Source organism: Encephalitozoon cuniculi, chromosome II (assembly GCF_000091225.2).
Source record: "Encephalitozoon cuniculi GB-M1 chromosome II, complete sequence".
Taxonomy (NCBI): domain Eukaryota; kingdom Fungi; phylum Microsporidia; family Unikaryonidae; genus Encephalitozoon; species Encephalitozoon cuniculi.
The window spans coordinates 55,790-82,199 of NC_003229.1; the positions used below are offsets into that span (position 1 = coordinate 55,790).

Genomic DNA, 26,410 nt, shown 5'->3' on the forward strand with positions numbered 1-26,410 from the left:
GTCTAAGCGGATTTGGCAGAGGTTCTTCTGCGCACCCTGTTCTAGCTCCTAGTAGACGAGAAGACGAGTTCCGAGAATAAAATATTTTTGCCCTGGAAAGCCCATCAATGCAAACAATAAGGATTTTGCCGAACATAAGAGCTCTTCTGAGGGATGGAAGGGAGTCCGAGGCGATCGATGTGATAAATGCGCATGTGGACGTGGTTGCTCCGCATATAAAAGACGATCTCCGATACATCAAGTCCTCTGACCCGAAAACGAGCCTGTGCTTGAGTAAGATCTACTTTGTCCTCGAGGACTATCAGCAGGCCATCGAGTACGCACTTCGTGCTGGGGATCTCCTTGTCGACGATGGGTCTTTCTACTACACCTCCATCGTCTATCACATGATGGACTCTGCTGATATAGGAGGCGACGACAGAATCAGGGATTTTGTTCTCAAGGTTATAGGTGCAGAGGATGTGGATGATTCCCTCATAGGATATTTATTTTCCATTAAGGCATATGGGCTGCTCAAGGAGGCGCTTGTAAAGTACATAAGCGACGGGAATGACTGCAGGAGGCTGCTTGACCTTCTTATATCACTTGGAGAGGAGGAGGGGTGCCTGAAAGAGATATATGGAATGCTTGCAGAGATCGGGCCGGGAAAAAAGCCGTTTATTTTTTATGTTATAGATGCCTACTTCTATCTTGAGGATGTGGAGAAAGTCAAGGCCCTAATTGAAAGACTTGTGAAAGAGGATATTCTTCTGTGCTATGACGTTGCATTCTACACTGAGGACAATTACAGCCCCGAGATCGAGGTGGCAGACCAGAGAGTCATGTCAATACTCAGTGGGGAGTTCAAGAAGAAGATCCTGGGCGCGTTTCTTCTTGAAAAGAATCTTACCAGCTTTAAGTTTCTTGAGTCCATAGCAAGAACCAGGACTCACTACCTAGGGCTGGCCAACTCTCTGATGAACCTGGGAACCTCCAACGACACGCTTTACAGAAATAACGCAGACATTTTTGGGCAGTCAAGTGAGTGGGCAAAGTTCAGCGAGGTGGCGAGTATTGGCATGATCCACCTATTCAACTCCAATCCTTACGAGATTCTCAAGAACTATCTGCCCAGTGAAGTCAGCCAAAAGGAAGGAGGAGCTTTAATGGCTCTGGGCCTCATAAAGGCAGGGACATTCAGCGAGGAAGACACCGAGTACCTCCTCTACTTTCTGGACACGGAGGATACCCTCACCCCCGAGCTGGCATATGGTGTGTGCCTGGGGCTGGGGCTTATCAACATGGGATCTGCCAACAGAGAGATTTTAAACAAGCTCAAGGAGCTCTCAAAGGTCGATCGGACACTGCTGGTAGAAGCCTCTGTATACGGAATGGGGATGCTGGGCCTCAACTCATGGAGTGTTGAACTTCTGGAGGACCTGCGGACGATTGCCGGAGAAACCGAGTTCGAACGCGTGAAGAGGGCTGTTGGGATCTCGTTTTCGCTGGTTCTGATGTTCAGCGAGGAAATGTTCTATGACGAGTGCAATGCCTCGAATGGGGATTTCAAGAACTACATCAACGAACTTCTCTATGACAAGGACTCTATAATGAGGGCCAACGGTGTTCTTTCTCTTGGATCTGCGTTTGTTGGCACAGGTAGACTCGGCGTAATCTCGACGCTTCTTCCGTACATCAACGACGGAGATGACGATGTTAAGAGAGCAGCAGTGATAGCTATTGGGCTTGTATGCTGCGACGATAGAGATCTCCTTGTGGGGACCCTGGAGCCTCTCTCTGAGAACCACAACTTCTTTGTGAGGGCAGCTGTTGCAGTGGTTCTCGGGCTGTTTCTCTCCGGAACAGGAGATAAGGTCTGCACCAATATCCTGGAGGCATTGATGTACGACACCAACAGTCTTGTCAGGCAGTCTGCCTGTATTGGAGTTGGGTTCATTACGATGCAGTGCAACCCTGAGCTTGTTCCGAACTACAAGCGCATCATCGAGAAGCTGAACAGGCTGATAGTGGACAAGAAGGAGAGCGGGGCTGTAGAGCTGGGGGCTGTGCTTGGAAGGGGACTGAGCGAAGGTGGAGGAAGGAATATCGTCTTTTCTGTAAGAAATATGTCTGGAATCACGTCTGCAGACAGGATTGCAGGTGCAGTTCTGTTCCTGCACTACTGGTACTGGCATCCCCTCATAAGCATGGTGTCCCTCTGCGCCCTTCCGACAACGGTCTTCTGCTTCAACGAGGATCTTGAGGAGGAGGAGATTGAAATCCCGACATCCAGCCGTTACAACAATCTTCTTATATGCCTTCCAGACATCAAGAAGGCAAGAAGATTCAAACAGAAGCCCAAGGAAGACAAGGAGATTGTCATCGAGTCGCCCTCTGTGTTGACATTTGGTAGTAGGTGTACAATCAAGCAACGAGAGGAGTGCGGCATTGATGCACCTGCCATCTTGTTTGTGAAGAAGAAGAAATAAAGCATAGTCTTGAAATAGAAAATCTTCTTTGTAGCACCAGAGTCTTCGACATTTATTTTCGTTTTGTAAGACTTTTCTATGCATCCTCCCCTTGGAACTCATTGCTTAGGTCCATGGAAAAGGAAACAACATCCCCAGGTTCATATGGAGGCAATCCAAGAGAAGGGCATCCGCTACACCTGAATGCATCGCCCTTGTAGCAGTTTCCACAGGCAGATCTTGTCCTGACTTCCTGCTCTTCTTTCAGCCCGCATGTACAATCTTTACATGCCCTTTTCTTTGCGGGAGGTCTTTCACTCCTCTGTATTGCCTTATCCTCATCAGTCAGGTACTCGTCCTGCATCTTTGTCCTTGGATCTGTGCTTTTCCTCATCATGCTTCGCAGCAGCTTCCTCAGCTCTTCCTTGTCCTCCATCCGGGGCAGAGAGATGCGTCCCAATTTAATGCCGATTCTTGATGTGCTCCTCCCCCAGCTTGTACCATGCCTCCAGGATCAACGAGTGCTCAAAGTCGACCTGTTCTCTCAAGGCCGTCAAGTCCCTTTCCATCTTCGACAAAACCTCTTCATCCACGCTCCTGAACCCCTCCTCCTCGAATCCTCTATCTATCCGCGAGTCGTCTATTTCATTTATCCTTTCTCTCAGCTCCGAGTTTTCTCTTACCAGCCTCTCGTTCTCCTCCTTTAGCCGGCATGCATCCATCTCTCCAGAGTCACTGAAAAACAGGTCCTCGAAAAACCTCTCGAGCTCCGAATCAACCTCTGGCTGTCCATACTTCTTTATGTACAGAAACAGGATCAGCCCATGAATCTCATTGATGCTGTAGATCCTGGGCTCTATGTCGACCCCGTGGGCTTCTTTGTAATGGCACACCAGCGCCTTCTCCACATTCTTATAGAACAGTATCTTGCAGCCCGAGTCCCTGAACACAACACCTACCTTGCTCAAAAGAAAAGCAATGTCTTCCAGAGACAAAGCACTCTTCTTCAGAACTTGCCTTAGAAATTGGGCGACTTCCATTGTTTTCCTAAAGGGAGGTGATGAAATATTGCTGACGGATCAAGCCAGCGCCAAGTTCACCCTTAAAGGCCTAGATGGAGGGGATTTTCAACAGCAAGAGTCTTTATGAGTATCTCGAGGAGCAGAAGCAAGCGGGCATATCAAAGACCAAGGAGATATCTCTGTATTACAAGGCAACATCAAAGAGTGTGGGTGACGACGAGTATTCGCTAAGAATATGGCTGGACTACATCCGGCTACTCATGGACGGGACAAAGGATGTGACGGAGGCCAGAGAGACATTCAAGATGATAAAGATGAGGTTCTGCAAGTTCTACAACTACTGGGAGGCCTATGTCCGATTTGAGATTGAGGCTGGAAACGGGAGTCTCTGTAAGATCTTGCAGCACAGCATTGATTTTGTCAAGGTCAAGGAGTTCACCGAAAAGAAGAGAGTGCTGGAGTATTTAGAGTGTGTGATGTCCTATGCCCGAAATGGAGAGGACCTGTCTGTATTTTGCAGAGGCCCCGAGACGAGCTTTAAGCCAGGTGCTCAGGTCCTCAGTCCTTTTGAGGCCAGGATCGGAGAACAATCGAAAAACAAGGTTTTGAAAAAAGAGCACGAGGAGTCAGGGCCTGGGCATAGAGACGATGGAAAGAACCTCTTGTCCAGGAGCGGCAGGGCCCATCTCGCACCCGATGAATGCAAGGAGAACGACAACAAGAACAGAGCTCGGGAAGATGGAGCGTCTCTGTCGCCTAGTTTCGCGGCGAAGTCCAAAAATTGTGGGGCCACTTTTGGAACGATACCCATTAGGTTTGAGAAGGAAGACTACTCTCAGGGAATAACGATGGAAATAAATGCAGCCTTGGGGAGGACAAGCCCCGAGGGAAGCAACTCATCCCCAAGGTCCGGGGCAGTGCGATCCAGAGAGAGGATAATAATCAAAGGAAGAGAGATCGAGATTCTCAAGCAGATAGGGAAGGGAGGAAGTAGTAAGGTGTACAAGGTTCTTTTTGGGAGCAACGTGTATGCCTTGAAAAGAGTCGAGCTGATTGGAGATGAAAAGATGCTCAGCTCCTACATTAACGAAATAAACCTACTGTATAAGTTCAAAGGGACATCGGAGATAGTCGAGATTATAGACCACGAGGTGGGTGAAGACTACCTACACATCCTACTGGAATATGGAGAGACGGACCTGTCGAAGATCATAAGGAAAGGAGGCTTAAGCATGAACTTCATCAAGGATGTATGGGAGCAAATGCTTCTGATAGTAAAGAGGGTTCACATTGAAAGGATTATTCACTGCGATCTTAAACCAGCAAACTTTCTGTTTGTCAAGGGACGCGTCAAGCTCATAGACTTCGGAATATCCAAGGTCATAAGAAATGACACAACCAGCATTTTGTCCGAGGAGCAATGCGGGACTGTAAACTACATGTCGCCAGAGGCTGTCACTCAGAACAAGTCCAAAGTTGCCCGTAGCTCTGACATCTGGTCTCTGGGATGCATTTTGTATGAGATGGTCCACTCGAATCCTCCCTTGCACGAGTACCCCAATCTGATCCAGAAGATACAGAGGCTCCAGGAGTACTCCGAGTTTAAGTACACAAGCAAGAACAAGGCTGCAGTCATGGTTATGAAGGAATGTTTAGCCAGAGACCCGAAGAAGCGGCCGACCATAGATAATCTCCTTAACCACAGGTTTCTTACTGGGGAAATGTGTCTGGAATCTCTTCGGGAGTTAGTCGAAAAGATCCTTAAAATCGATGGAGGAGACAGAGTCGATCCTGAGCATGTTGACAGGATAGCTGAGCAGCTTCACTCCACTCATAGGCAGGACCAGGCGTGAAGAACGAAGCCCTCCCATGTCAGTATGGCCAAGAGTCTCGTAATAAAGTATTTTTAATCACCAAGGTTATCTCCTTGCTGGAAGGATGTCGTCGATCTTCAGAATCATAGAGACTGTTTCCAGTGCCAGAGTGACAACGCTGATGCTTACTTTTGCAGGCTGGACCACAGAGTCATCTCTGACCATGTCACCTGCATGCCCGCTCCTGACACTGATTCCTGCACAGCAATTCTGTTTCAGCTCACTTCTTAACTCGGAAACTATCTCCACGGGATAAAGTCCGGCATTCCTTGCAAGGAAGTAGGGAACTCCTTCGAATGCCTTTGCTATCTCCCTCAGCACATAAATGTTTCCCTCGGTGGACTCAGAAAGCATCAGAGCAATCCCCATCTCGATGGATCCTCCTCCAGGAACCAGGAAGGGAAGCTCCTTAAGACACTTCACAACACACAGTGCATCGTTTAAAGACCTTTCTGCCTCCTCAACCACCATGTCGTCACAGCCCCTCAGCAATATGGTGCATCCATATCCTTTGATCTCCAGCATTCCCTCCACCTCTCCAGTTTCGACATCCACTAGTGATGCAGGGCTTAGCAGATCTACCTCAGAAACAGGCTGTATATTCATAGCACTGCAAATGTAATCCACGTCCTTTCTATCAACAGAGTTTACTACAAGAATGTTCAACTGCTTTAGAAAGTGGCTGGCCAGATCACTCAGAGACTCTCGCAAGATGCTCTTCTGAACCACCAGAAGAGTACATCCGCTTTTCTTTATCTTCTTACACATCTCTAAAATGTACTTTCTCTCATCCTGGATGATCTTTTCCATAAGAGCAGGATCGTTAATAAGAATCTTGCTGTCCATATTGGTTTTTGGAGCACTTAGACAGAACTGGATAACTCCCACCTTGGCCTTCTTTGGAATGTCCTTGAGATCGCATTCCAATAAAATGCTTTTGTATGCCTTTACGTCGTCAAGATTTCCCCCAATTTTCTTGACAACCCGGATATTCTTCTTGTCCCCGTTGACATACTCCATCCCCCTGATTGCCTCCACAGCCATCTCTCCGGTCGAAGACGCTATCTTAGAGCACAGCGCCGTGGTAACATTGCTGATAAGGTCCTTCTCGCTGCACTCCATCTTCACTCTATCAATGTATCTGAGACCAATCTTCTTTGCAATCTCAAGGTTGTCGCAAATAACCGAAGGATGCACATTCCTTTCCAGCAAGCTGCTGATGCTTTCCAACAAGCATCCCGCAAGAATAACAACGCTGGTCGTTCCGTCTCCACATTCCTCATCTTGCGTTGCGGACATGCTCGACAGGATTCCGTGGATCGGATGGTGATTCAAGTACTTCAGAATGGTGGCTCCGTCATTGGTCACAACAGTCTTTTTATCCTTCACAACCATCTTGTCTAGCCCCCTGGGTCCAAGAGACGTCGAAAGAGTCTGCAGAAGAGACTGGGACGCTTGGAATACCGATGTCCTAACCTGATTCAGTCTTTCCGTGGCCATTGGGGATCAAAAATTTGCGCCATTCATATCAAAAAGCAACCCCGACGGCGACAGGATTCGAACCTGTGGGGACAGAGTCCATCGATTTCGAATCGATTGCCTTTGACCACTCGGCCACACCGCCTCCAAGTTCATCGAAAGAGGCCTCCAATCATATACTCACAGCACCACAGCTTCATCTTCGGCTCATCATAAGCCGGAACTTGTCAAACGGCTGCCAGTACCCTACATTCAAGTACATTCCGTCGAGATAGTACCCGTTCATGCGCCGCATCGCCTTTCGAGCACCCTCCACCCTGCTGTACACCACAAAAGCACTTCCTGCCGTGTTCTTTTCAACTCCTATTCTTATCTGTACTATAGTTCCATACTCCCCAAACAGCTCCACAACCTTGTCCTTGCTGACGTCCTTTGGAAGATTCCGGACAAACAGAATTTGTGTCTCTATCTGGTCCATTCGGGCCCTGCTCCTTATACCCCATTTATTTTCCGTTAACACATGATGTGTCTCAAAATCTTTATTTCTTCGCCTGCAGCCCCGCCAAAGACTATCCCAGGTTGTTTGCTCATGCCCAAGGCTTGTTAGTTTAGTGGCAAAACGGTTGATTCGTAATCAACTGACGCGAGTTCGATTCTCGCACAAGCCTAACATTTTGATCTTCGCCACAAGGCATTGCTAGTGCATGTCTGTTCTATCTCCGAATCTCGTATCTTCCACTTGACATGCTGTATCTGACCCAGAAACACACCCCCGGGCTTCCAATGCACTCGGCCTTCTCTATCCTTATCTTTGGATCCCCCCATTCCTTGATGTGGAAGTTGACAACTATGGGCCTCAAGTCCTCCGACTTTTCAAACTCCTCCACCCGATAGTCGATCCTCTCTCTCTTTACAACCTCCTTCGTAAAGGTCCATCTCAGCAGATTGTCCTCCGGGTCGTAAGCACTTCTTCCCAGACGGTGGCTCTTTACAACCTTGGATGCCATCTTTGGAATCGGGAAGCATATCTCAAGCCAGTCAAATCTCGTTGGACTTGGGCAGCTCACCACATACCCTCCACCAGCCCTGCAAATCATCACAAGGGGCTCCTCTAGGCTGGAGATCCAGTACCGGACTGTCTCCGTCCTGCATCCATGGACCTTTACGTCCACCCTTGCTTCAGAAAGTCCCTCTGAAACCTGCAAATCGTTCTTGTAGACAACTCCAGATGTCCTCATCTTGCTGATGCTGAACCTTACCATTTTCTCCTCCCCAAACGATGCATTTAGATGGCATCTCCCGTCGGTTCTGTTCAGAACAACCCTTTCTCCATCGATGATAGCACTAAGGGCCTCGCACACATCAAGATACACATTGTTGCTGACTATGGATGGAATAATGCTCTTCTTGCTCTCAAGTGCCACAGTGCTTTCCTGCCTGTTCACAACCCTGAGCAATCCAAAATAGTTCTCTAGAACACTCTTCTTGCTGACCTCTCCCATCTTCCTTTCAAGCTTCTTCTTCAGCCTCTCCATATACCCCAGTACAGAAAGGTCGCTCATAAGACTATACAGAACACCTATCCTGACATCATTCACCGCCATCTGCAGCAGTCGGTATCCTCCAGCACTGTCTGCTGGATACAGGGCCCCCCTCCAGTACTTGCTTGGATCCCCATATAGAACTCTATCTCCATCTCCAATTAGAAATATCTCCTCTATCATCGTCTTTGTTTACTTAAGCAAACCAAGATATCCCATCACTGTTCACACATCCGACTCAACTCATGTAACACCCATCACAGAGACTCCGAAGAAAGGGAGAAATACCTTTCAAACTGCGCTTGAGCTTCATCGGAAGCCTGTCATCAATAAAAAGCAGTCTTCCCCTGTACCTAACGGCCAGATCTGGACACAGAACCTCAAACATTTCTCCATCGTTCATCAGAAATAAAAAGTTGAGTCCGTCTCTGATGCACCACCCAGTACTCTCAATATAATCGTACTCCACCCTGTTCCTGATGCTCATCTCACTCACTTGGGATATGCACGACATAGAAAATTGCTGGTGTGAAGAACAGTCAATCAGCACAGGCGATTCCCTTGAAAACCAGCATACTTCCTTGTCAATCGCCTTGCATCTGGCCTCTAATCCACCGATGGCTTCATACAGGAAATCAGGAACAGCCTCAAGATACGTCTTTTCTCCAGATCTCCTACTCATCTCATACTTCCCGCCCCTCGCTCTCAAGGTAAGCTCTTTTCCAACATACACAAATCCACCTGAAAACATATAATAGAACTTATTCCCGTCGTCGTCTATTATTATCTTCGGCGTTTTCTCCCTCATCGCCTTCACATGTGCTGTAAGCAACCCCAGGGTCTTCAGCTGCCCGTTTGTAATAAATGCAGGCTCAATTTCTTCGGAGTCAACATACACAGAGTACGTAAACTCTTCTCCGCATAGGCATCCTAGATCTCCATGTTTCCTCCCCCCGCCATGTCTTTTCCCTCTCCTAGCATCTATCCGGATACTCCCAAGCTCAACACTATCTCCGGCCTTCCGAAGCACTCCATACTTCGTACCCCTCTCGAAACCTGGAAGACCTCTGAAGTCTTCACATCTTGGAATAAACCTGCTGAAGCTTCTGTGCATCAGGGCCTCACTCGCATCGGCCCTTTTACTCTCGTCTCTCTCAAGTAGTTTCTCAAGAAGATCCCGGAGCTCTTCAGAACACTCCAACGAATCTAAAGACTCGCAAAACTTCTTCTTCGTAAGGAGCACATAGAAGACAACCCCCGCAGACCACATGTCAACCCCAAAGGAGTACTTCTTTCCATCAACCACTTCAGGCGCAAGATAGTCCATTGTCCCGCAGAACTCGCTGTTATTCTCCTCCACATAGCACGAGAGTCCAAAGTCACAAATCTTCACCGTATTCCCCTTCAGAAGTATGTTCCCCAGCTTCAGGTCTCTGTGTATGATTCCCAGAGAGTGTATATGCCGCAGCCCGCACAATATCATCCTCAATATCTTCAAGGCCACATCCTCATCAACCTCGTACTCGTTGAGGAATGAAACAAGATTGAAGTCGCACAGCTCCTCAACCATGTACACATGCTTCTTAGACTCAAACCGGCCAACAATCCCAACAATGTTTTCGTGCTTGATTGTACTTAACATCTCAATCTCTCTGTATACCATTCCAGTTGACCTTCCCTTCCGAGGCACCACCTTCACAGCCACTTCCTCTCCTCGAGCAGATACCCCACTATACACCGTGCTCGATGCTCCCTCTCCAATCACTTGGCGAAGCTTGTACCTCTCCATCCCCTCAAAGTTGGAACCCAAATAAAAGTCTGCACGCCAAGTCCCGAAAAGTCAGAACAATCCCATTTATTACATTAACTATCTGCATCTGTCCGAGCAATGATCATCGAAAGTGCCTTTCATAGTCAATCAGTGCTATCCGAGTGCATCTTCTGGTCCCACTCATAAGGTATTCGCAGTTCCGGGCCTTCCCGCCGGGATCTACAGTCTCGCATATCCTCCTGTCCTCATCTAGATCATAGGGCTTCAGCGATTCACAACCGAACTCCGAAGACAGGATCTCAGAAACACTCGAATACCGACCTTTGTACATCTCTCGGACTAGCTGCCCGCTCAGAATCTTCTTCTCACTGAAGAGGCATAATGTCTTGTACTGGTCGTCTCTGGAGGCATCATGCCCAACAACATCCACCAGAAGATACAGTATGTCCCTGTTCCTCGTCTGGTAGAAGAGCGCTCGAAGCCTCCCCATGGCCCTCTCCCTCATAAAAGGATTCAGCGTTCGGGCCATGAAGTAGTCCTTTGCCAGATACAGTATCTTGCAACAAAACGGTACAAACTCTCCCACCGCCGAGTTCAGGAGGAGAGTCATGAATCTTGCATTGGGAATGCAGTCAGAGTGAACGACAAAGTACCTCTGGATCTCTCCAAACATTGCTGCCCTAAAGCTCTCTGTGTATCCACCGGGCTCCTGCTCCTGAAAGATCTTCTTGAGGAATCTGTAGAACACATCGGATATCGGCCTGCACTTCTCAAAGTACTCTCTTGCATATGAGACGATGAAGAGAAACTTGTCGTCCTCTCCAGAGAAAAACATCTCAAAGATGCTGAAGAAGCTCAGCACTATTTCCTTCTGATTCAGATGAAGTACCTCGTACGAACTCAGAACCTCCACGCCCTCCTGGGCAAGAAACTCGCATTCTTCAACCGCTCTGCTATCTCCAGCTCCTCTTCTGTCCCTATACAGCTTCTTCCCTCTTTCCAGGATGTTCATGTTGACTTGGAGAATTATCTGTGGATAGAGATCGGGCTCGAGATGCTCCGTCAGAATCCTTGCGCAGGATTTCCTCATGCAGCTTCCATACTTCAGCACGTAGTAGATAAGGCTGTTTCCACTGATGATGTTTGCCTTCCCAGCCACCAGCCTGAATATCTCGATTCTTTTGGCGCTATTCACCTCCTCGCGCTTCATGAGAGAGCCTACCAGCCACTTATACTTCTCGTCGTGGTCGATCCTTAGAATGTCCTCGACCTCCATAAGCGTGTGCATGACCTCCAGGAAGAAGTACTCAAATCTAGCATTGGATATCTCGCCTCTCTCCTCGTTCTTGTACTTCTCAAGATCAGTCAGACTGCTTGTTTCGTCGTCGGAAATCCCTGCTCTTCCATACGCCTCTCCTCCATCATCGACTACCCTGCCATCCTCATCATCAAAACCAGTCTTGGCCCCGTCGGAACTCACAGTAACCTTTGTCGCCTCCGTCGCAATAAAAAGAATCTTGCGGATGTACCTTTCGCTTTCGTATGCCCGGATTGGAACAGTCCCAAAGAAGTGCTTAAACACATCCAGAAATTCCTGGTGATCAGAATACTCGAAGTCTCCATTTCTCTTCAGTCGCAGGATCTCCTTAATCACCCCAACAAATATCCTTATTATCCGAGACTCGTAGCAGATCGACACACCTCTTAGCTGATCGATGATTTGCCTCAGAAGCTTCGATCCGATCTTGAGCCTGTGTATATTATGCACCTCCTCTCGGGCCCTTACTCTCAAATAGTCGAGGGTGCTTGGGATGATGGATGTCCTCGACTTCAGATATGTTATAAATTTCGACAGCTTCTCATCACCTGCGCTGCCATCTTTGTATACATCGTCAACCATCTGCAGGTGCTTTTCATACCCAAACAAGACCCTTAACATCCAGGGACTAAATGATTTACTCAACAATGAAGCCAACACAACCTTTATTCATTCCACCATACAAAGCTCTGTATATCTCTACATCTACATAAGATTGCTCTCCTCCACTCCTCTATATACCGCCCTTATCTCGCCAAGTAGATCGCCGTGTAGTCTCTCCACATTCTCAATAACCTTTTCTATGGCCTTTTCTATCTCGCCGTATTTGTGCTTGATCTCCTCCACCAATTCCTTTTCGATTGCCTCAACCATCCTTCCAGACTCGTCCGCCCTGTCAGAAGTCATCAAGGGTGGCCAGAGCATCTTCAAATTCGCACATTTAGGCAAGCCCTGGAATGGCTTTAGTAAAGCAGATCGTCTCGAGGGCCAAGTCTTGCTATGTCCTTCAAACAAACGAACAGACGTTCCTCTTGGACTATCCATCGAGTATCTATGGAGTATCCTTTTCGCTTCCCTCATTCACTAAAAGGCCAAAGCCTCTGAAGCTTGCTCTTCCAAAGTTCGCAGATGACATAGATCACATCCTGGTCACCAGATCCGACTCGTTGGGGGTGCTCTTTCTCGAAAGAGACATCCCTGTCTACATTACAGAACCAGTGTTTGAACAAATCTTGATAAAATACGAGAGCCTCCTCAAACTTTCGGTCTACTACGAGGACGAGGAGGATTCCGGCACCCCCATAGAAGATGCAGACGTCGAGAGATTCAAGAAGAATGTTAGGCTTGTCAGGTTCAATGAAAGATGGTCCTTCGATGACGTCACTGTCGTTCCACAGCCGGCAGGAACATTTATTGGGTGGTCGAACTATCTGATTGAGTTTGGAGACAAAAAAACCCTCTACTACCTCTCCTCTCTGGCTAGCAAGCCTAGGGTTTCTCTGGGCCCAGGAAGCATCTCTTCAGACTATCTGATCATCAATACAGACGAATGCACCTCTTCCCATACCATAGACGAGTTCTCTGCCTACATTAGAGAGCTGGGCTTGGATGTTGCAGTTATTCCCCTCGAGATGACGACAATGCTTATTGAGGTTCTTCTCCACACACTGTTTGTGGTGCAAGCAAGGGGCGCGGTTCCCATATATATTGCATCTTCGGAGTTCAGCCGCTTTCATACGACCATTAGTATAGAGAATGAATGGCTAAGCAAGCCGTTCTCATCGGTCAAGGACCCCTTTCCAATCAAGTCGTATGGAAGGCTCCATGTGGTGGACACAATCGATGAGCTGGCAGAGATCGCTGGACCTGCAATAGTATTCTGCGATCCGCTGGAAATCAGCCTTTATCCTCAGCCGGTATTCGACAACCAGAAAATCGTTTCCATCAATGGCGCAGTGCTCCAGGCAGATGTCCACTACAATCTCAAACTGGAGCTAGATTCCAGCGAGGTCTCGTCGATTCATACAGGAGCGATAATTCACAAGCCCAGTCCTGGGGAGTATCTCTACATTGAGACTGCTTCCGACTACTACTATCTTGCTGCGAATGCCCGTGACATCCAGGTGCATGACAGTGAAGTGTACCTGAATGGGAAGCTGAAGTTTAGCGATAAGCATGGCTTTCGAAAGAAGATGGTGTTCATCCAGAAAAAGTGCAAACTGAACGATTTATTCGCCAACAGTCCGTTCTTTTACAGCAACGGTTCGTACTACTTCCCGCAAAAGGCCATCAGGGTCATAATGGAGAATGGGAAGGCTAGGATAGAAAGAGTTTCGAGGCAGGGTCTTAAGTAGGAGACCCTCCTCTGCTCTAGACTCCCCAAAAATCCATGTCATTCCTTACTAAACTTGTTCTTCCTCTCCCGGAGTTTCCCCATTACCTCTTCTTCCGAGCCCTCTATGGAAACCTTCTTCAGGTTAAAGAATGGGTTGTACTTGATTTCCTCCGCCAACTTCAGGAACTTCTTCTTCTTTATCTCCTCGGGCACATGGTAAAACTCCTCAGTAAAGCGGATGTTCTGCTCGCTATAGTCATGCCCATATAGTAGCACAGCATCATGGTTTACCCTTTTCTTTATCTCTTCAATGTTTTTGATCATTTGTCCAGGAGTTCCTCCGAAGAACTTTCCGCATCCGAGGAAGAGTAAGGTGTCTCCCGTAGCAAGGTATTTCTCGCCAACATAGAAGCAGAAGCTGTCCACTGTATGGCAGGGCGTGTGGAAACACTCTATCTCCACATCTTTGAAGCGGAACTTGTCCCCGGACTTGCATATGTCTCCCGAAAACCCGGATATCGTCTTGGTGTTTGGGCTTTCCTCTGATATACATCGAATCCCCGCAGAGTGGTCCAGGTGCTTGTGCGTGGTGAACAGGTAAACAAGCTCTCTTCTCTTCTTCCGGTCCTCCCCCATAGAGAAAATCTCCTTTTCGTCATAGATACTCTTCTTGAAGTTGATCCCTAGGGCCTTCAGAAGTATCCTTGGGTTGCTTGCATCCACACAGAATGCAGCATCATCGTCGTAGAATAGATGCATGTAGTTGTTTCCTCCCCCTACAAGTATGCTTATAACTTCAATGCCCATGTTTAAGGGTACTTTTGTTGTTTTTTTATAGTACAGGATCATAGAGCAGAATGGTTGTACACAGGCGCCTTAGCAGAAATCCGGTACAGGGCTACATCTCCTCAGATAGCCGAGGAGTGTATATTAGGTGGGGCTCCTTGAATCCTCTCAGGTTCCTTTGTCCTTGGTTTATGTACATAATCCTCGAGTGCTTAGTCCATACACAGTGACAGCAGAACACCCCAACACCAAGGTTTGCAATCCGCGATGCCTTGTTAAGCGCCGGCCCATAAAACCTAACATGGCTTCCCACTATCCTTGTGTAGAAAGATCCACACGTTATCCCTACCCCAACATCAATCCCCACATGCTTGAGCATCTCCTGAATCTTCAGTCCCCACAGGCAGGCCTCTACCCGGTCATGGAACGCAACAATCCACAGCTTAGAAAAAAACTCTATCCTGGTTCCAGAGAACAGGACACTCATCATCTTCATTATATTTCCGACATTTCCGATAACATATCGATGGCTCGCATCTCTTGGAATAAGTCTGCAGAATGCAAAAATGGGGTTTGGGTTGAGGAGAAGAGTTCCATAGGACTGCCTTGTGGCGTCCTTCAGAACAAAGTTGTAGTTTTCGCCTCCCTCCACGTCGTTTCTCCTCTCAGGAAGGCTCCTGATCGCCTCTTCATATGTTGTTCTGATAGGAAGGCCGACCTTAGATATTAGCTCCACGCCCCTGCACAGACCATTCTGCGGTTTTGGTGTGCTGGAGATAGCCATCATTACAGATAGAGGACATCTATGTCCTATGAAATCCAGGATAACGTCTAGGTCGTTTCTGACTGTATCAAGTATATCGAATCTTGCTGTGCTGCCGTAAAAGCCGCAGGGCATCGGGATAAGGTGCCAGTTCCCAACGTTATCGTATACCTCAATAGTATCTGGGTCATCAAATGCCCTAACCTCTGCAAAGTTTGAGAACACAGCTCCAATGCCTCTTCCGTTGAAAATCACATGCTTGGGAGTTACCATGCACAGCGCATATTCAGCTTTGACGCCTTTAAAAAGAAGCATTTTTCTAAGGAGAAAGCAGAACCTCTGGAGGTACACATGAGGATTGGAGGCCTTTCTCATCTTCGTTTGAATCGTCTCAAGCATCCCAGAAATGTCAGTCCCAGGGTCGTGCACAGATATGAGAAACATCCTTCCGTCGATTCCTCGGGGATCAACCACGAACTTTTCAGCTACCTTCTTCTTCTCCTTGCACTGATGCACATCGTAAAAGCATTCCGTTCTATTCTTTCCGAGGCTTTTGATGTCCGTGCCCCGAAGACCCAGGAATCTCAGGCCACGTGCATCAGAATTCTCAAGACTCACCAGCGGGTTGTATGAAAGGTCCAAATGCACCAGCCTATTCCATGAGCTAAGGTCAAAAGTCATGATCTGATTCTTAGAGGCATTGAGAAACCTGACTCCCTTAGAAGATATCTTGTGAACAAGATTTCCAGAGACATCCAGATACTCAAGGGATGGTAAGAGAGGAATCTCCTCTATAAAGTTGTTCCTGGCCTTCAGAACCCTCAGCTTTCTTGCAGTAAGCGACAGGCAATACACTCCACAGTCGTTCATGCTCAGGAATACCAAACTTTCAAACACGCCAAGTCTGATCTCCTTTGTTCCGTCCACAAACAGCCTTCGTGTGGTCCGCGACTCCAGTGACTTTATTGCCGTCCGGGATACATTCAGAGTCTTTGCTTCCGCATGGTAGTGTTCCAGCGGGTTGTGGCTAAGGTCCAGATGCTGATATTTAGACTCCTGGAAAAACCTCACTATCCTGTTGTGTGCAACATTTAGGCTTGATGCTTTTATCCTGACAACGTGGGATATTTCGTTGTGCGAGAGGTTGACAGAAGCAAATTTCCCGCGAAGGTACACCACTCCAGATATGTTGTTGTGGCTCAAGTCCAGATCCGTCAGCTTCATCACAGAAAAGTCGGGAATCCTTCTGATGTTGCAGCCCGCAAGCCTTAGCTTCCTAAGCATCGCAAACCTGGAACAATCGCGAAGTACTGTCCTTGCGAAGGCTGAGCCTATAGGGTTCCTCAACTCAACCGCTATCAGTCTTCTCAGGCCGCACACCTTTATGGCATCCTCATCTCTGTACAGACAAAAAAGGATGGGCCTCTCGCTGCTCCCAAGAACCTCGGTTCCCCTCTCACTAAGCACCCCAATCGCCACCTTTCTTCCAATCATTGCCACCAGATCGCGGGCCTGAGAGAAGACAGATCCAGTATACTCGTACTTCCTCCCACCAAGGCCGTACACAGGTACAGTTACAGTGAAGTCATCCAGGTGGGCCAGCTCCGTCGAAAAGAAGCACTTGATGCTTACGGAGGTCACTCTGCTTTCAATTTCAACTCTCCGAACTCTCAAATCAACCTCCATAAAGGGTCTGAAGAAAATCATCTGATACCAGAAGTGCTAATTATCCTCTTGCCCCACCGCAGGAAAGTCACAACTAACCATAACATCTCCAACCCTCCACATACAGACACCCCACAGGATAGTCCGTCTTGGGAGATGCTGTTCTTCTTGACATCCCCACTCATGCAGTGCCCGGGTGTGTTTTAAGGGGCCTAAGTGCCTATCAGGATACAAATCACTTTTGTTTTGAGCCCCTGCATGGATAAGTTCCGCTCGTTTGCCATAAAAGCATTGACGACGTCCATCTGCATAACGGCTGCCTTCTTTCACGAAGGCTCGTTCCGCCTGTCCCTGAGTGCCGCTCTGCTGCTTGCAGTTTCGTTTGACATGGCCGTGCTGTTATATTTCCAGATGAAAAGGCTGGAGTACAGAAGAAGGTTCCTAAGAAAGACATACGATCCCAGAAACAGGGTGCTGACAGGCCTCGTCCTTTGTGAGGTTCTGTGCCTGGTGCCATTCTACTATCTTTCTGGATACTGGAAGACTATGCTGGTGAACATCACCCTGGTGAGCAGCTTCAGCGCTCTTCCCATGCTCAACTCCTCTGGAAGAAGAACAATACAGCTCGAGCGTAACGAGGAGTTCTTCAAAATAGGGTTTCTTAGGGTGGAGCATGTCGAGAATGGAGACGTGTGCCTGAACAAGGGAGAGGTGGTTCAGATCCTGGACCACAGCGGAGGAAATACTACCGTCAGAAAGTCCGATGGGCGAGTATTTACAATAGAAGAGTCCTACATCGACGACGGGATCGACATCGTCCTGTAACTCCATGTCCAATAATCAGCCAAATCTCTTAAATAAAATAGTTCTAGATTCCTGAAGAATCGCAAGGGAAGCAGGTAAATGTATGATCCATCCAAGTCCAACTTTATTCAACTAGAACTCCTTCGAAGTTCTCGACAAACCACTTTTTGGCATCCTCCGCATAGACCCTCTGCTTGTTTCCGACCCTTGACTTGCATCTCTTTCTCTTGGACACTCTGTCCCCAGGCCTTGCAAGAATCACAAAGAAGTCCATTCCAAAGATTCCAATGTTCGGATCGTACTTCAGCCCAAGATCAATGTGCTCTTCAATTCCAAATCCAAAGCATCCGTTGTTGCTAAAACAGCTCTCCTTGAGCTCGTACTCCTTAACCCTTAACGCTGTGTTGAGAAGCTCATAGGCCTTCTTTCCAGACACATTCACGTGCACTGCAATCTTCTCGTTTCGCCTGATCCCAAAGTTTCTGATCGTCATTCTTGCCTTCGAGGTTACGGGCTTCTGCCCAGTCAGCTGCTCAAGAACCTTTGCAGCCCTATCGAGCTTTGCCCCACTCTCCCGCGCACAGATGTGGATGGACAGCTTCTTAATGCTTATCTCTCTCATTGGATTTATCTTAAATTAGAGGCTCCAACTTACTTTCTTCGACGACATGTTGGGGATCAAATTTTTTTTGCTCAAAACAGTCCGCACCAAGAGTCCCGTAGGAGCCCTGCCAACTTCTGCAACACCATATAAAACACCACGCCCAATCATTCCTCCGCGGGCTCGCTCATCTTGATAAACCATTTTTTGTCCAGGACCTCTCTGATGTGCACAACATCTCCCTCCTCAGCTCCCACCCCTGTTCTTCTTTTCAGGGACACGGCTTTCAAAGGAAACATCTGGCTTCCATTCTTTAGGTACCAGGACCCGTCCTCAAACCTCACAAGCTTCGTGTTTGTATGAGACCCCCGGCGCCTCACCTGGAATGTCCTGACTTCTTCGTCTCCATACTCGCTGGGGTCGAACACAAGCCATGCAGGCTTCTTCACCAGAAAATACATGCTAGGGCCCCAGTGTGCATAATTTAATTCCGTTGTGTATGAGGCAGCCAAAGGAGTGGCCGCCTTCCGGTGCTACAATTCTGTGGCAGCTTTCTTTCCATCAGTTGCAGAACGCTTCCGATTTACATACCAGCGAAATACCCACCCCACAAAATGGAGCATCTGCTGAACGATATCCTGCAGAATCCCCAGGGGCCTTCCGTGGGCTGTGTCGAGGAGCGTCTGAACCAATCCGGCGGACAGCACGAGTTTGTGAGCCTTTTGAGAAATGGAAATGGAATTGCATTCACCTACATGAAGACAAGGTGCAAGGAGTGGATTGAGAACTCCGAGCGCATCAAGATGATCCACGGGGCCCGAGACATCCTGTTTTCGCTGATATTTACATCTTCGGAGCAGAACTTTGGGATTCTCTGCTTCTTCTTCGAGACGCTGTATCTCCACGGAGCTGCATGGGACACTCTGGTCCAGGATCTATGTGCAAGTCCGAGCGAGAGGAGTGTGAGGGTCCTGAATCACATGTTCAACAAGTACAGGGTCTGTCCGAGAAGCGATGCCCTGTATGGGGAGATAATCAGAAATATAGGGCTGTGCCAGGATATATTCAGGAAGGCATACTTTGAGTCTCTGTCTGAGGACGAAAACATCCTTGGAATGTTCCACTCCCTGGTCTTCCAGGATATCCACCCCTTCTTTGAAAACAATGCAGACAAGTTCCTCGAGTCCTTTTGCAAGCTGCTGCGTAAGCAGGTGCTTCAGAAGGATGTATGCGAGATCTTTAACCTCTTTGTGACAAAGTATCCCGAGTGTGTGGACATGACAAGGATTCTTGGGGTGGTTCTAACAACGATAACGAGATTCGACTATCTGAAATACACGGTTCTGCTCAACATTGTGAAGAGAAAGAGCTATCCTGTTCTCTCGAAGTTTTCGGCAGCACTTTCGAATGCAGTAAAGCTGGGGGCATACATATCGGAGGGCGAGGTAGAGGAGATGAACGAGGATGTACTTCTGTACTCAAGGAACCTTCTGAAGGGCTATGATGTGAACAGGGGGATAATCATTGAAATGATTGGGCATCTAAGGAAAGTCTTTGGAGACGGCTGGGAGAGCACAGTTATCGACTCTGAGGCTGCAACACCTATGGATGAGGAGAGGCTGATATTTCTATGCATGGCCTTTCGGATAGAAGTGAGAGAGGCTGTTGAAAGGTGTATCAGCACGGTCAAAAGCAGTGGGTCCATAGGGTATCTAGGAGTGGTTTCTCTTCGGTATCTGCTATCTATCGACAACTATGCCTCCATTGATCCCGGATATATCGATAGAAGGAACCCCGGGTCATTCCTTGCAATGGCGTACCTGACTAGATGTATTGATGGATGTGAGTCTCTAAGGTCTCTTGAGTCTTACTCGGCAAAGTATGCAGAAGGGAATCCAATGGTGTGCGAGAAGATTGGGGGGCCTGAAAGCTGCGTCAGAATCATGAATGGGCTGATGGCATTTCTTGGAGATGGGATTGAAGACGAGTTTTCTTCGCAGCTTATCCAGAGGATGATCAGGATTGATCCCTCGCTTGTGGGCCCAGAGACTGTGAGATTTCTTGACGAATTTGTATGGAAGAATGTCAGAAACATCAACTCGCCCCAGGCCTACGCATATCTACTTGATGTGCAAGGTCTTGTCTTTCTGAAGACCGGGGACAACACATGGATCCTGAATCTGGTGCAGACTGTACTCAGCGAAGAGATCTTTGAGATATATTCTTCATCGCTGTTTCTCCTTGCGATTGTTATCCTGCACTCGTCCGGAGACTTCTCATCTGTTGTAGAAATAATAAGGCAGGAAAACCTTTGGAAGACTAGGGAGCTCCTGCTGAGTATGGTATGTCTCACTATATCTCTCTTCAAGACCGGATACTGCAGCAAGGAGCAGGTGGATTATATTGTTGGATATCTGGACGGCGTTAGTCCCCATCATGCCTATGTGCTTCTTAATAGCACCGTTGTTTCCGGGGACTACCTGGAGTGGATTAGGGGAAAGAATGTGGAGGAAGAGTTTGTGCTTGCCACCACTCTAAGGAAAAAAGGATTGATGGAGGCTGAAGTGTACAAAGGAATACACTCGAGAAGTCTTCAGTATTTTAAGGAGAACTTTGTATCGAAGAGGAATGCCAGGCGAATCCTCCGAGTATTAAGGTATGGGATGGAGATGCTTGGAGGAGGCGAGGCCCATGAGGTGATTGAAAGAAACAAGCATAATATTGGATACGAAAACATTCCGTTCAGTGTAGCCGTAACCTTTGAGCTCTAGACGAGGCTTCTCTTTCCTGTGGCAGACCGCTCTTCGCAGTAATAAACCAGATATGACTTTACCGGACATTCTTTTTGCTGCATTATCCTAGGATGGATTATTTTGCAAGGAGGCGGACCCCTATTACCGCATGTTTCAGCCAGGCATTGAGGCATATTTGGATGCCATAAAGCAGCAGTACAACACGATTGCGGCCGAGAACAGGTCTCTTCGCCAGGAAAACATCCGGCTTGTGGAGGCGAACAGCCAGTATGCCCGAAAGATCCAGTACTACACAAGTATCCTGGGCCGGCAGAAGCGCATGGCTGTAGATTCTGGTTCCTCCTTTGTAAGGACCCCGAAATGCCTGAAAAGAGGGAGTGACTGGTATACTGACGGAGACATGCTGTGTATGCTGAGTGTCAGGGATAAGATAGTGATGCCTGGGAGGATAACAAATGCAGTTGTAAGCAGCTGTGGCAAGTTTGTGGCGTTTGGGTGCGGCTACAGGGTGTTTGCTGTAATAGAGAGGACGATCTGGTTCCTGAATTCATCGTCGGAGAGAATGGAGAGATACGAAGAGGGGATGTTTGAGGGAGAGACTCAAGAGTACAGAATATGCCCCATGGACTTCACACCCGACTCTCTTCACCTGTATGCAGCAGATGGAAAGGGGGCCGTGAGGATATGGAGCATGGACAGTAAGGCACAGGAAGGAATACTGAAGTCTTCAGACCCAATTGCCCTCAAAATAGTCAAGAACCTGGTGTTCACGATTGGGTGGGACAAGACCATAAGTATATATGACGAGAACGGCCAGGTGATTACCCTGAACTCTGGAGAGGAGTTTGGAGGGCCCATGGTCGTAAGCCCTGATGGAGGCTTTATATACGCAGTTGTAAATAGAAACAAGATCCTTGTTCTCGATGTGAAGGCTGAGATGACATACCTGACGAACACCAACGAAGACCGGATTCTGGCAATGGCGGTATCTGACGAGCACATGACGATATCTGCCGGGGGATATGGGCGGAATGTTGATCTTTACAGAATAAAGGCCGAGAAGCCCTCGTGCAGGCTCCAAGACACCATTGAGCAGAAAGGCACTGTCTTCTCGCTGGGGTTTGTTGGACGCCATCTGCTGGTCGGGCAGCCTGACGGCATTATGATCTGGGACCTGGAAGAGAAAAGAAGCATGAGGGTGCAGACCCACGAGTCGAATGTAATTGGGATATCCACATGCAAGGACTGCTTCACCACGGTTGACAACAACGGGGTCCTTCGCGTGTGGAAATACAGGCCTGTTGAATAGAATGATCCCGATGGCTTGGGCCAGAACACTAATCCTTAGAGACTTTATTATTGAAACGTTTTCCACCTACTTTGGCATTCCCTGTTGCTGCAAGAAAACAGTGGCTGAAATTGCTTTCTTTATTGCTAGAGCTTACTAATGTACTCTCTTATGTCTGAGACCCATGCGTCTCTCTCCTTCTCACAGGTAGTATACAGCTCTATCCCCTCTCCGGATTTCTCGAGGCAGAAGCCGACCTGGCCCACTGGTAGGACGTTGCAGCTACTGAGAAGAAAGATCTTGAAGACCTTGCTCTTCTCGTAGCATATAAGGGCCTTTCCGACAAACTTGAAGAGATATCCCCTCCATCCCTCGTTGTTCATCAGGAGATACGAAGATCTAAATGTGCAGGCACTGGAGATGTCTGAAAGAATGAACGGCTGCAGCTGTTTATCGGGGACCCCTGAGTTCAGTGTGACCTGGATTGTTCTGTCTCTTGCTCTTCTATCCTGCGGAGACATTGCGTTTGCTAGTGTTGCACACCGGATGCCGGGAATAAGCGCTTTGATGTCTCCTATAGTCTTGCACACCGTCCAGCTAACATCCGATTCGACCGTGATGTAGTACTTGGTTGTTTCAACAGAGCCTTCGTAGCACAGTACAGAATTCGAAATTCTGATGTGGGGATAGATTGTGAGTCTGTGCCCCGGGGCATAAAGGTTGGAGGCAGAGGGGCTACAGCAGCTATCATGCCAGTTGGGCAATGTTCGATGGGGAGTATCTTCGACGCCTTTCACCCCATTGCTTGACCCAGACATCGGCTTTACATACATCACGTCAATGGGTGCAAAGGCTGGAGACCTGCTTGCCCTACCGTATAAATCGGGGTTGGGTGCCTGGCATGAGGTCTTGTTCGATAAGCTGGGTGTCTTGGCATCTGATAAGGGGTTGCTAAATACAGACTTCGAGGCAGAGAAGCTGTCTCCTGCCTGCCCATCCCTCCCAGGAGGTGGATGCAGCAAGATCCTGCCGTCCTTTGCCTTTCCAGAGCTACTGATGCTTGGTGGCGAGCCTCGATTGAAAATGGAGCTACTTGCCATGGACTTCACATATCCGGTCTTAAGGCCTGCATCGATGGCCCCAAGCCCAGATCCCCTCTTTGTGGCATATGGGACGGGGTCTATCGACGGCTTTTTGTAGAGGTCCATTCCAACCATTGAACTCCTGGGCACTTCTCTGTGAAATATACCTCTGTCTATAGTGCCAGACGAATTTGGCTTCCATGGTATCATGCCGCCAATAAACCCGTCCCTTGCCCTCAGGCCATTTACGTCTCTGCCATCCTTTTGGCTCCTTGGGCCGTCATCGGCCAATGCATTTTCGTTGGAGTTCTTGTCTTTACCAAAATAGCTTGCAGGAGATTCCAGCTTGACACTTCTGTTGAACACAAACCCATTTCCAACACAGGCCCTTGCCTTAAACTCCTCATTAATCCGGCGAAGCTTCTCGTCCATAGACCCCATCGACAGTCCCCTTGGATCCCTAGACCTTTCATGCTGCTCGTCGGTGATAGGCGACAGGTACGAGTTCAAAGTCTCCTTTCCCATGTTTAGGGCTCAAATAAACATCAATATTCAAGGTCCTTCAATAAAACCCTAGGCCTTTGTGTAAGATGAATAAAACAAAATTCTTTAATGTTCCTTTGTTGTTGTCAGCAGTCTACAGATGTCCTCGACAGGGTCAACAAAGATCCTTCTTCTATACACCTCATGGCACAATTCCTCGAAGAGCTCTCTTGTGTCGTCATCAACAACCATGCTCAGGATCGAGGTTCTAAGATACTCAACCGCCTTCTCCTCGTCAACTCCGAGAAGATAAAGATACTTGTGCTTTCTAACCAGGAGTTTCGACAGATGGCAGATCTCCTGGGTTGTCTTCTTTTCAAGCTTGAACATCCACATGTCGTTTACACGCCGGTCCGTCCTCTCAGAAACATTCCCTCCAAATAGATAGAATCGCCCGTCCATCTCAACAAACTGGTGAGCAGACCTGGGAGCAGGCTTGATCTCCACTCCTCCCTCGACTCTCGGCTTTACAATCACCTTTGCCCATTTCTCTCTAATGAGCGAGTAGGTGTATACATCGATGTTCTCAAACCGCCCCTCCTTTTCCCTTCCATAGCAGAACAGAACAACAATCTCTGTCGAGTGGAGAACGCCCCGCTGGATGACTTTTCCATCTGAGTCTATTGGAAACGGTACACTCTGGAAGACAGTGTCTGTATCCAGGCTGTAGAATACAATCTCTCTGATGCAATTCTTATTCCTCTGCCCACCTATAATCACAAGGCAGTTGTTGTAGGAACTGCCCTCAATGTAATCCGGAGGAACAAACAGCATCGTGTGCCCCAGCCTTGACTTCAAAGAAGGGGTAGAGGGAGGCTGCATCGTGTCCGACCTCACCATCAACCACCTGCTCGCAAACAAGCTTGCCGATGATGTCGAGGGCTCATACCTCGAATTAGACTCCTCTGCACCACCTTCATGCAAAATCTGGCCTCCAAACAACAGGTCAAGCTCAACAGTGGAGCCTGAAGACTGCCCACTTCTTCCAAGTGGGTTGTTTTCACAGGCTTCACACTCCTCACTTAGTCTTGATGCGCCCTTCTCAACCTCCACTCCATGGTGGACCGAAAAGGCCTCTTTCCCATAATTTGGAAATGCCCCACCAAGGGAAAACATGTAAAGCCCACCATATGTGTCCTCCTTTTCTGTAGACCTTCCTCCAAACACACATAACTTGTCTCCAATGACAACCATCTGGTGGTCGTACACATTCCCAGGCCCCCCCTCGTCGTTCATATTCATCACATTCCAATTTCCATCAAACACCCAGATGTCAGACCTCCCAGAAAAGACCTTGCGGGAAGACAGAGGAACGTACTTCCCCATCAAGTACAGCTTCGACTCGTGAGACACCATCCTGTGGCAACTTCTTTTCCCCGGCGTCCTGGTACCTATATTGATCTCGCTCCATTCCCCATCGCCGTACTTCCAGAAATCCTCGAGCTCTTCTATTCCATTCCATCCTCCATAAAGATACAGGCATCCATCCATCTCAACCATTTGATGTCCTCCTCTCTCGCAGGGCCATATCTCCGCCCTTGGTATCTCCGTCCATACAAGCGTGTATGGAGAGCTGTCTATAAACCCCTGAAAGACACGCGGATCTAGCTTATCCAACACCTCCTCCACCTCTTCGTATTTGTGACTCTCTAGCAGCTCCCGTATGTGCCTCACAACCTCATCCTCAATTTTGTCTGAGCTTCTTTTCTCGAGGATCTCGTAGATGTCTCTGAATCCGCAGTCGCGGAGAAATCTCAAGCAGTTTCTCATCGACCTTCCAAAGACAACCATTTCGTTGTAGCGGACAAACTCCTCGACGTCCACAAGCCCCCTAAGCTCGACAAACCACAGAGAGTAGCTGAAGTTGACTCCCCATGCAGCAAGAGGCTCGATCTTCACATACTGGGCAATAAAGTATATCTCGTCCTTCACAAGGAGGTTGAAAGTTTCCATCTCGGAATCGTTTTTCAACCCTCCGCACAAAACTTCTCTGTACTCAACACCGTCCCTGGAAACGCTTATCCTCATCTTCTTGACATTGGACACATGCATCTTATTGTACTTCCCAAACGTAATGGTAACAACAAGACTCGTAGGAACCTTCAGGACGATGTACTGCAGATGGTCATTGGTTGATGTCGACCATCTTGAGTTGGGGTCCATGGGGTCATTTCTTTTGATATTGTTTGGGACATATACAGAGGCATATGTCGAGTAGCTGTGGATCTCGTAAGGAATCACGCTGTATAGTCTTCTGTTCCTCAACATTTCTCAGGGGCCAACTTTGTCAACATTTTGATGTGTCTTGATTTTAAGCATTGCTTCGGCAATGGAAAGT

The 26,410-nt window shown here is 48.1% G+C and overlaps 20 protein-coding genes across 20 annotated transcripts, besides 2 other annotated features; 6 read left to right on the plus strand and 14 right to left on the minus strand.

The window, feature by feature from the left end:
- Nucleotides 1-107: 107 nt before the first annotated feature.
- Nucleotides 108-2,468, plus strand: ECU02_0480 (proteasome regulatory particle base subunit RPN2; the record flags this gene model as incomplete). The annotated part of the gene is made up of 1 exon (NM_001040764.1): nucleotides 108-2,468. The coding sequence occupies one exon, from the start codon at nucleotides 108-110 to the stop codon at nucleotides 2,466-2,468; it is 2,361 nt and encodes a 786-aa protein (NP_584575.1).
- Nucleotides 2,469-2,544: 76 nt separating this feature from the next.
- ECU02_0490 (electron carrier DRE2) lies at nucleotides 2,545-2,883 on the minus strand (the record flags this gene model as incomplete). The annotated part of the gene is made up of 1 exon (NM_001040765.1): nucleotides 2,545-2,883. The coding sequence occupies one exon, from the start codon at nucleotides 2,881-2,883 to the stop codon at nucleotides 2,545-2,547; it is 339 nt and encodes a 112-aa protein (NP_584576.1).
- A 25-nt stretch (nucleotides 2,884-2,908) lies between these two features.
- Nucleotides 2,909-3,487, minus strand: ECU02_0500 (uncharacterized protein; the record flags this gene model as incomplete). Its single annotated transcript, NM_001040766.1, has 1 exon — nucleotides 2,909-3,487. One exon carries the CDS (start codon nucleotides 3,485-3,487, stop codon nucleotides 2,909-2,911), a length of 579 nt encoding a protein of 192 aa, NP_584577.1.
- Nucleotides 3,488-3,561: 74 nt separating this feature from the next.
- On the plus strand, nucleotides 3,562-5,322 carry ECU02_0510 (uncharacterized protein; the record flags this gene model as incomplete). Its single annotated transcript, NM_001040767.1, has 1 exon — nucleotides 3,562-5,322. The coding sequence occupies one exon, from the start codon at nucleotides 3,562-3,564 to the stop codon at nucleotides 5,320-5,322; it is 1,761 nt and encodes a 586-aa protein (NP_584578.1).
- A 66-nt stretch (nucleotides 5,323-5,388) lies between these two features.
- Nucleotides 5,389-6,843, minus strand: ECU02_0520 (uncharacterized protein; the record flags this gene model as incomplete). Its single annotated transcript, NM_001040768.1, has 1 exon — nucleotides 5,389-6,843. The coding sequence occupies one exon, from the start codon at nucleotides 6,841-6,843 to the stop codon at nucleotides 5,389-5,391; it is 1,455 nt and encodes a 484-aa protein (NP_584579.1).
- A 42-nt stretch (nucleotides 6,844-6,885) lies between these two features.
- Nucleotides 6,886-6,967, minus strand: a tRNA (tRNA-Ser).
- A 51-nt stretch (nucleotides 6,968-7,018) lies between these two features.
- Nucleotides 7,019-7,300, minus strand: ECU02_0530 (uncharacterized protein; the record flags this gene model as incomplete). The annotated part of the gene is made up of 1 exon (NM_001040769.1): nucleotides 7,019-7,300. The coding sequence occupies one exon, from the start codon at nucleotides 7,298-7,300 to the stop codon at nucleotides 7,019-7,021; it is 282 nt and encodes a 93-aa protein (NP_584580.1).
- Nucleotides 7,301-7,419: 119 nt separating this feature from the next.
- Nucleotides 7,420-7,490, plus strand: a tRNA (tRNA-Thr).
- A 45-nt stretch (nucleotides 7,491-7,535) lies between these two features.
- Nucleotides 7,536-8,546, minus strand: ECU02_0540 (uncharacterized protein; the record flags this gene model as incomplete). The annotated part of the gene is made up of 1 exon (NM_001040770.1): nucleotides 7,536-8,546. One exon carries the CDS (start codon nucleotides 8,544-8,546, stop codon nucleotides 7,536-7,538), a length of 1,011 nt encoding a protein of 336 aa, NP_584581.1.
- A 55-nt stretch (nucleotides 8,547-8,601) lies between these two features.
- On the minus strand, nucleotides 8,602-10,152 carry ECU02_0550 (uncharacterized protein; the record flags this gene model as incomplete). Its single annotated transcript, NM_001040771.1, has 1 exon — nucleotides 8,602-10,152. One exon carries the CDS (start codon nucleotides 10,150-10,152, stop codon nucleotides 8,602-8,604), a length of 1,551 nt encoding a protein of 516 aa, NP_584582.1.
- Nucleotides 10,153-10,255: 103 nt separating this feature from the next.
- ECU02_0560 (uncharacterized protein) lies at nucleotides 10,256-12,073 on the minus strand (the record flags this gene model as incomplete). The annotated part of the gene is made up of 1 exon (NM_001040772.1): nucleotides 10,256-12,073. The coding sequence occupies one exon, from the start codon at nucleotides 12,071-12,073 to the stop codon at nucleotides 10,256-10,258; it is 1,818 nt and encodes a 605-aa protein (NP_584583.1).
- Nucleotides 12,074-12,157: 84 nt separating this feature from the next.
- Nucleotides 12,158-12,358, minus strand: ECU02_0565 (uncharacterized protein; the record flags this gene model as incomplete). The annotated part of the gene is made up of 1 exon (NM_001415527.1): nucleotides 12,158-12,358. One exon carries the CDS (start codon nucleotides 12,356-12,358, stop codon nucleotides 12,158-12,160), a length of 201 nt encoding a protein of 66 aa, NP_001402466.1.
- A 50-nt stretch (nucleotides 12,359-12,408) lies between these two features.
- Nucleotides 12,409-13,806, plus strand: ECU02_0570 (uncharacterized protein; the record flags this gene model as incomplete). The annotated part of the gene is made up of 1 exon (NM_001040773.1): nucleotides 12,409-13,806. One exon carries the CDS (start codon nucleotides 12,409-12,411, stop codon nucleotides 13,804-13,806), a length of 1,398 nt encoding a protein of 465 aa, NP_584584.1.
- Nucleotides 13,807-13,844: 38 nt separating this feature from the next.
- On the minus strand, nucleotides 13,845-14,594 carry ECU02_0580 (hydroxyacylglutathione hydrolase; the record flags this gene model as incomplete). Its single annotated transcript, NM_001040774.2, has 1 exon — nucleotides 13,845-14,594. The coding sequence occupies one exon, from the start codon at nucleotides 14,592-14,594 to the stop codon at nucleotides 13,845-13,847; it is 750 nt and encodes a 249-aa protein (NP_584585.2).
- A 91-nt stretch (nucleotides 14,595-14,685) lies between these two features.
- Nucleotides 14,686-17,022, minus strand: ECU02_0590 (uncharacterized protein; the record flags this gene model as incomplete). Its single annotated transcript, NM_001040775.2, has 1 exon — nucleotides 14,686-17,022. The coding sequence occupies one exon, from the start codon at nucleotides 17,020-17,022 to the stop codon at nucleotides 14,686-14,688; it is 2,337 nt and encodes a 778-aa protein (NP_584586.2).
- Nucleotides 17,023-17,259: 237 nt separating this feature from the next.
- Nucleotides 17,260-17,826, plus strand: ECU02_0600 (uncharacterized protein; the record flags this gene model as incomplete). The annotated part of the gene is made up of 1 exon (NM_001040776.1): nucleotides 17,260-17,826. One exon carries the CDS (start codon nucleotides 17,260-17,262, stop codon nucleotides 17,824-17,826), a length of 567 nt encoding a protein of 188 aa, NP_584587.1.
- A 103-nt stretch (nucleotides 17,827-17,929) lies between these two features.
- Nucleotides 17,930-18,475, minus strand: ECU02_0610 (60S ribosomal protein L11; the record flags this gene model as incomplete). The annotated part of the gene is made up of 2 exons (NM_001040777.2): nucleotides 17,930-18,436; nucleotides 18,461-18,475. The coding sequence occupies 2 exons, from the start codon at nucleotides 18,473-18,475 to the stop codon at nucleotides 17,930-17,932; spliced, it is 522 nt and encodes a 173-aa protein (NP_584588.2).
- Nucleotides 18,476-18,573: 98 nt separating this feature from the next.
- ECU02_0615 (uncharacterized protein) lies at nucleotides 18,574-18,867 on the minus strand (the record flags this gene model as incomplete). The annotated part of the gene is made up of 1 exon (NM_001415528.1): nucleotides 18,574-18,867. The coding sequence occupies one exon, from the start codon at nucleotides 18,865-18,867 to the stop codon at nucleotides 18,574-18,576; it is 294 nt and encodes a 97-aa protein (NP_001402467.1).
- A 153-nt stretch (nucleotides 18,868-19,020) lies between these two features.
- On the plus strand, nucleotides 19,021-21,177 carry ECU02_0630 (uncharacterized protein; the record flags this gene model as incomplete). Its single annotated transcript, NM_001040778.1, has 1 exon — nucleotides 19,021-21,177. One exon carries the CDS (start codon nucleotides 19,021-19,023, stop codon nucleotides 21,175-21,177), a length of 2,157 nt encoding a protein of 718 aa, NP_584589.1.
- Nucleotides 21,178-21,307: 130 nt separating this feature from the next.
- Nucleotides 21,308-22,468, plus strand: ECU02_0640 (uncharacterized protein; the record flags this gene model as incomplete). Its single annotated transcript, NM_001040779.1, has 1 exon — nucleotides 21,308-22,468. The coding sequence occupies one exon, from the start codon at nucleotides 21,308-21,310 to the stop codon at nucleotides 22,466-22,468; it is 1,161 nt and encodes a 386-aa protein (NP_584590.1).
- A 125-nt stretch (nucleotides 22,469-22,593) lies between these two features.
- Nucleotides 22,594-24,054, minus strand: ECU02_0650 (uncharacterized protein; the record flags this gene model as incomplete). The annotated part of the gene is made up of 1 exon (NM_001040780.1): nucleotides 22,594-24,054. One exon carries the CDS (start codon nucleotides 24,052-24,054, stop codon nucleotides 22,594-22,596), a length of 1,461 nt encoding a protein of 486 aa, NP_584591.1.
- An 84-nt stretch (nucleotides 24,055-24,138) lies between these two features.
- Nucleotides 24,139-26,340, minus strand: ECU02_0660 (uncharacterized protein; the record flags this gene model as incomplete). The annotated part of the gene is made up of 1 exon (NM_001040781.1): nucleotides 24,139-26,340. One exon carries the CDS (start codon nucleotides 26,338-26,340, stop codon nucleotides 24,139-24,141), a length of 2,202 nt encoding a protein of 733 aa, NP_584592.1.
- Between the last annotated feature and the right edge of the window lie 70 nt (nucleotides 26,341-26,410).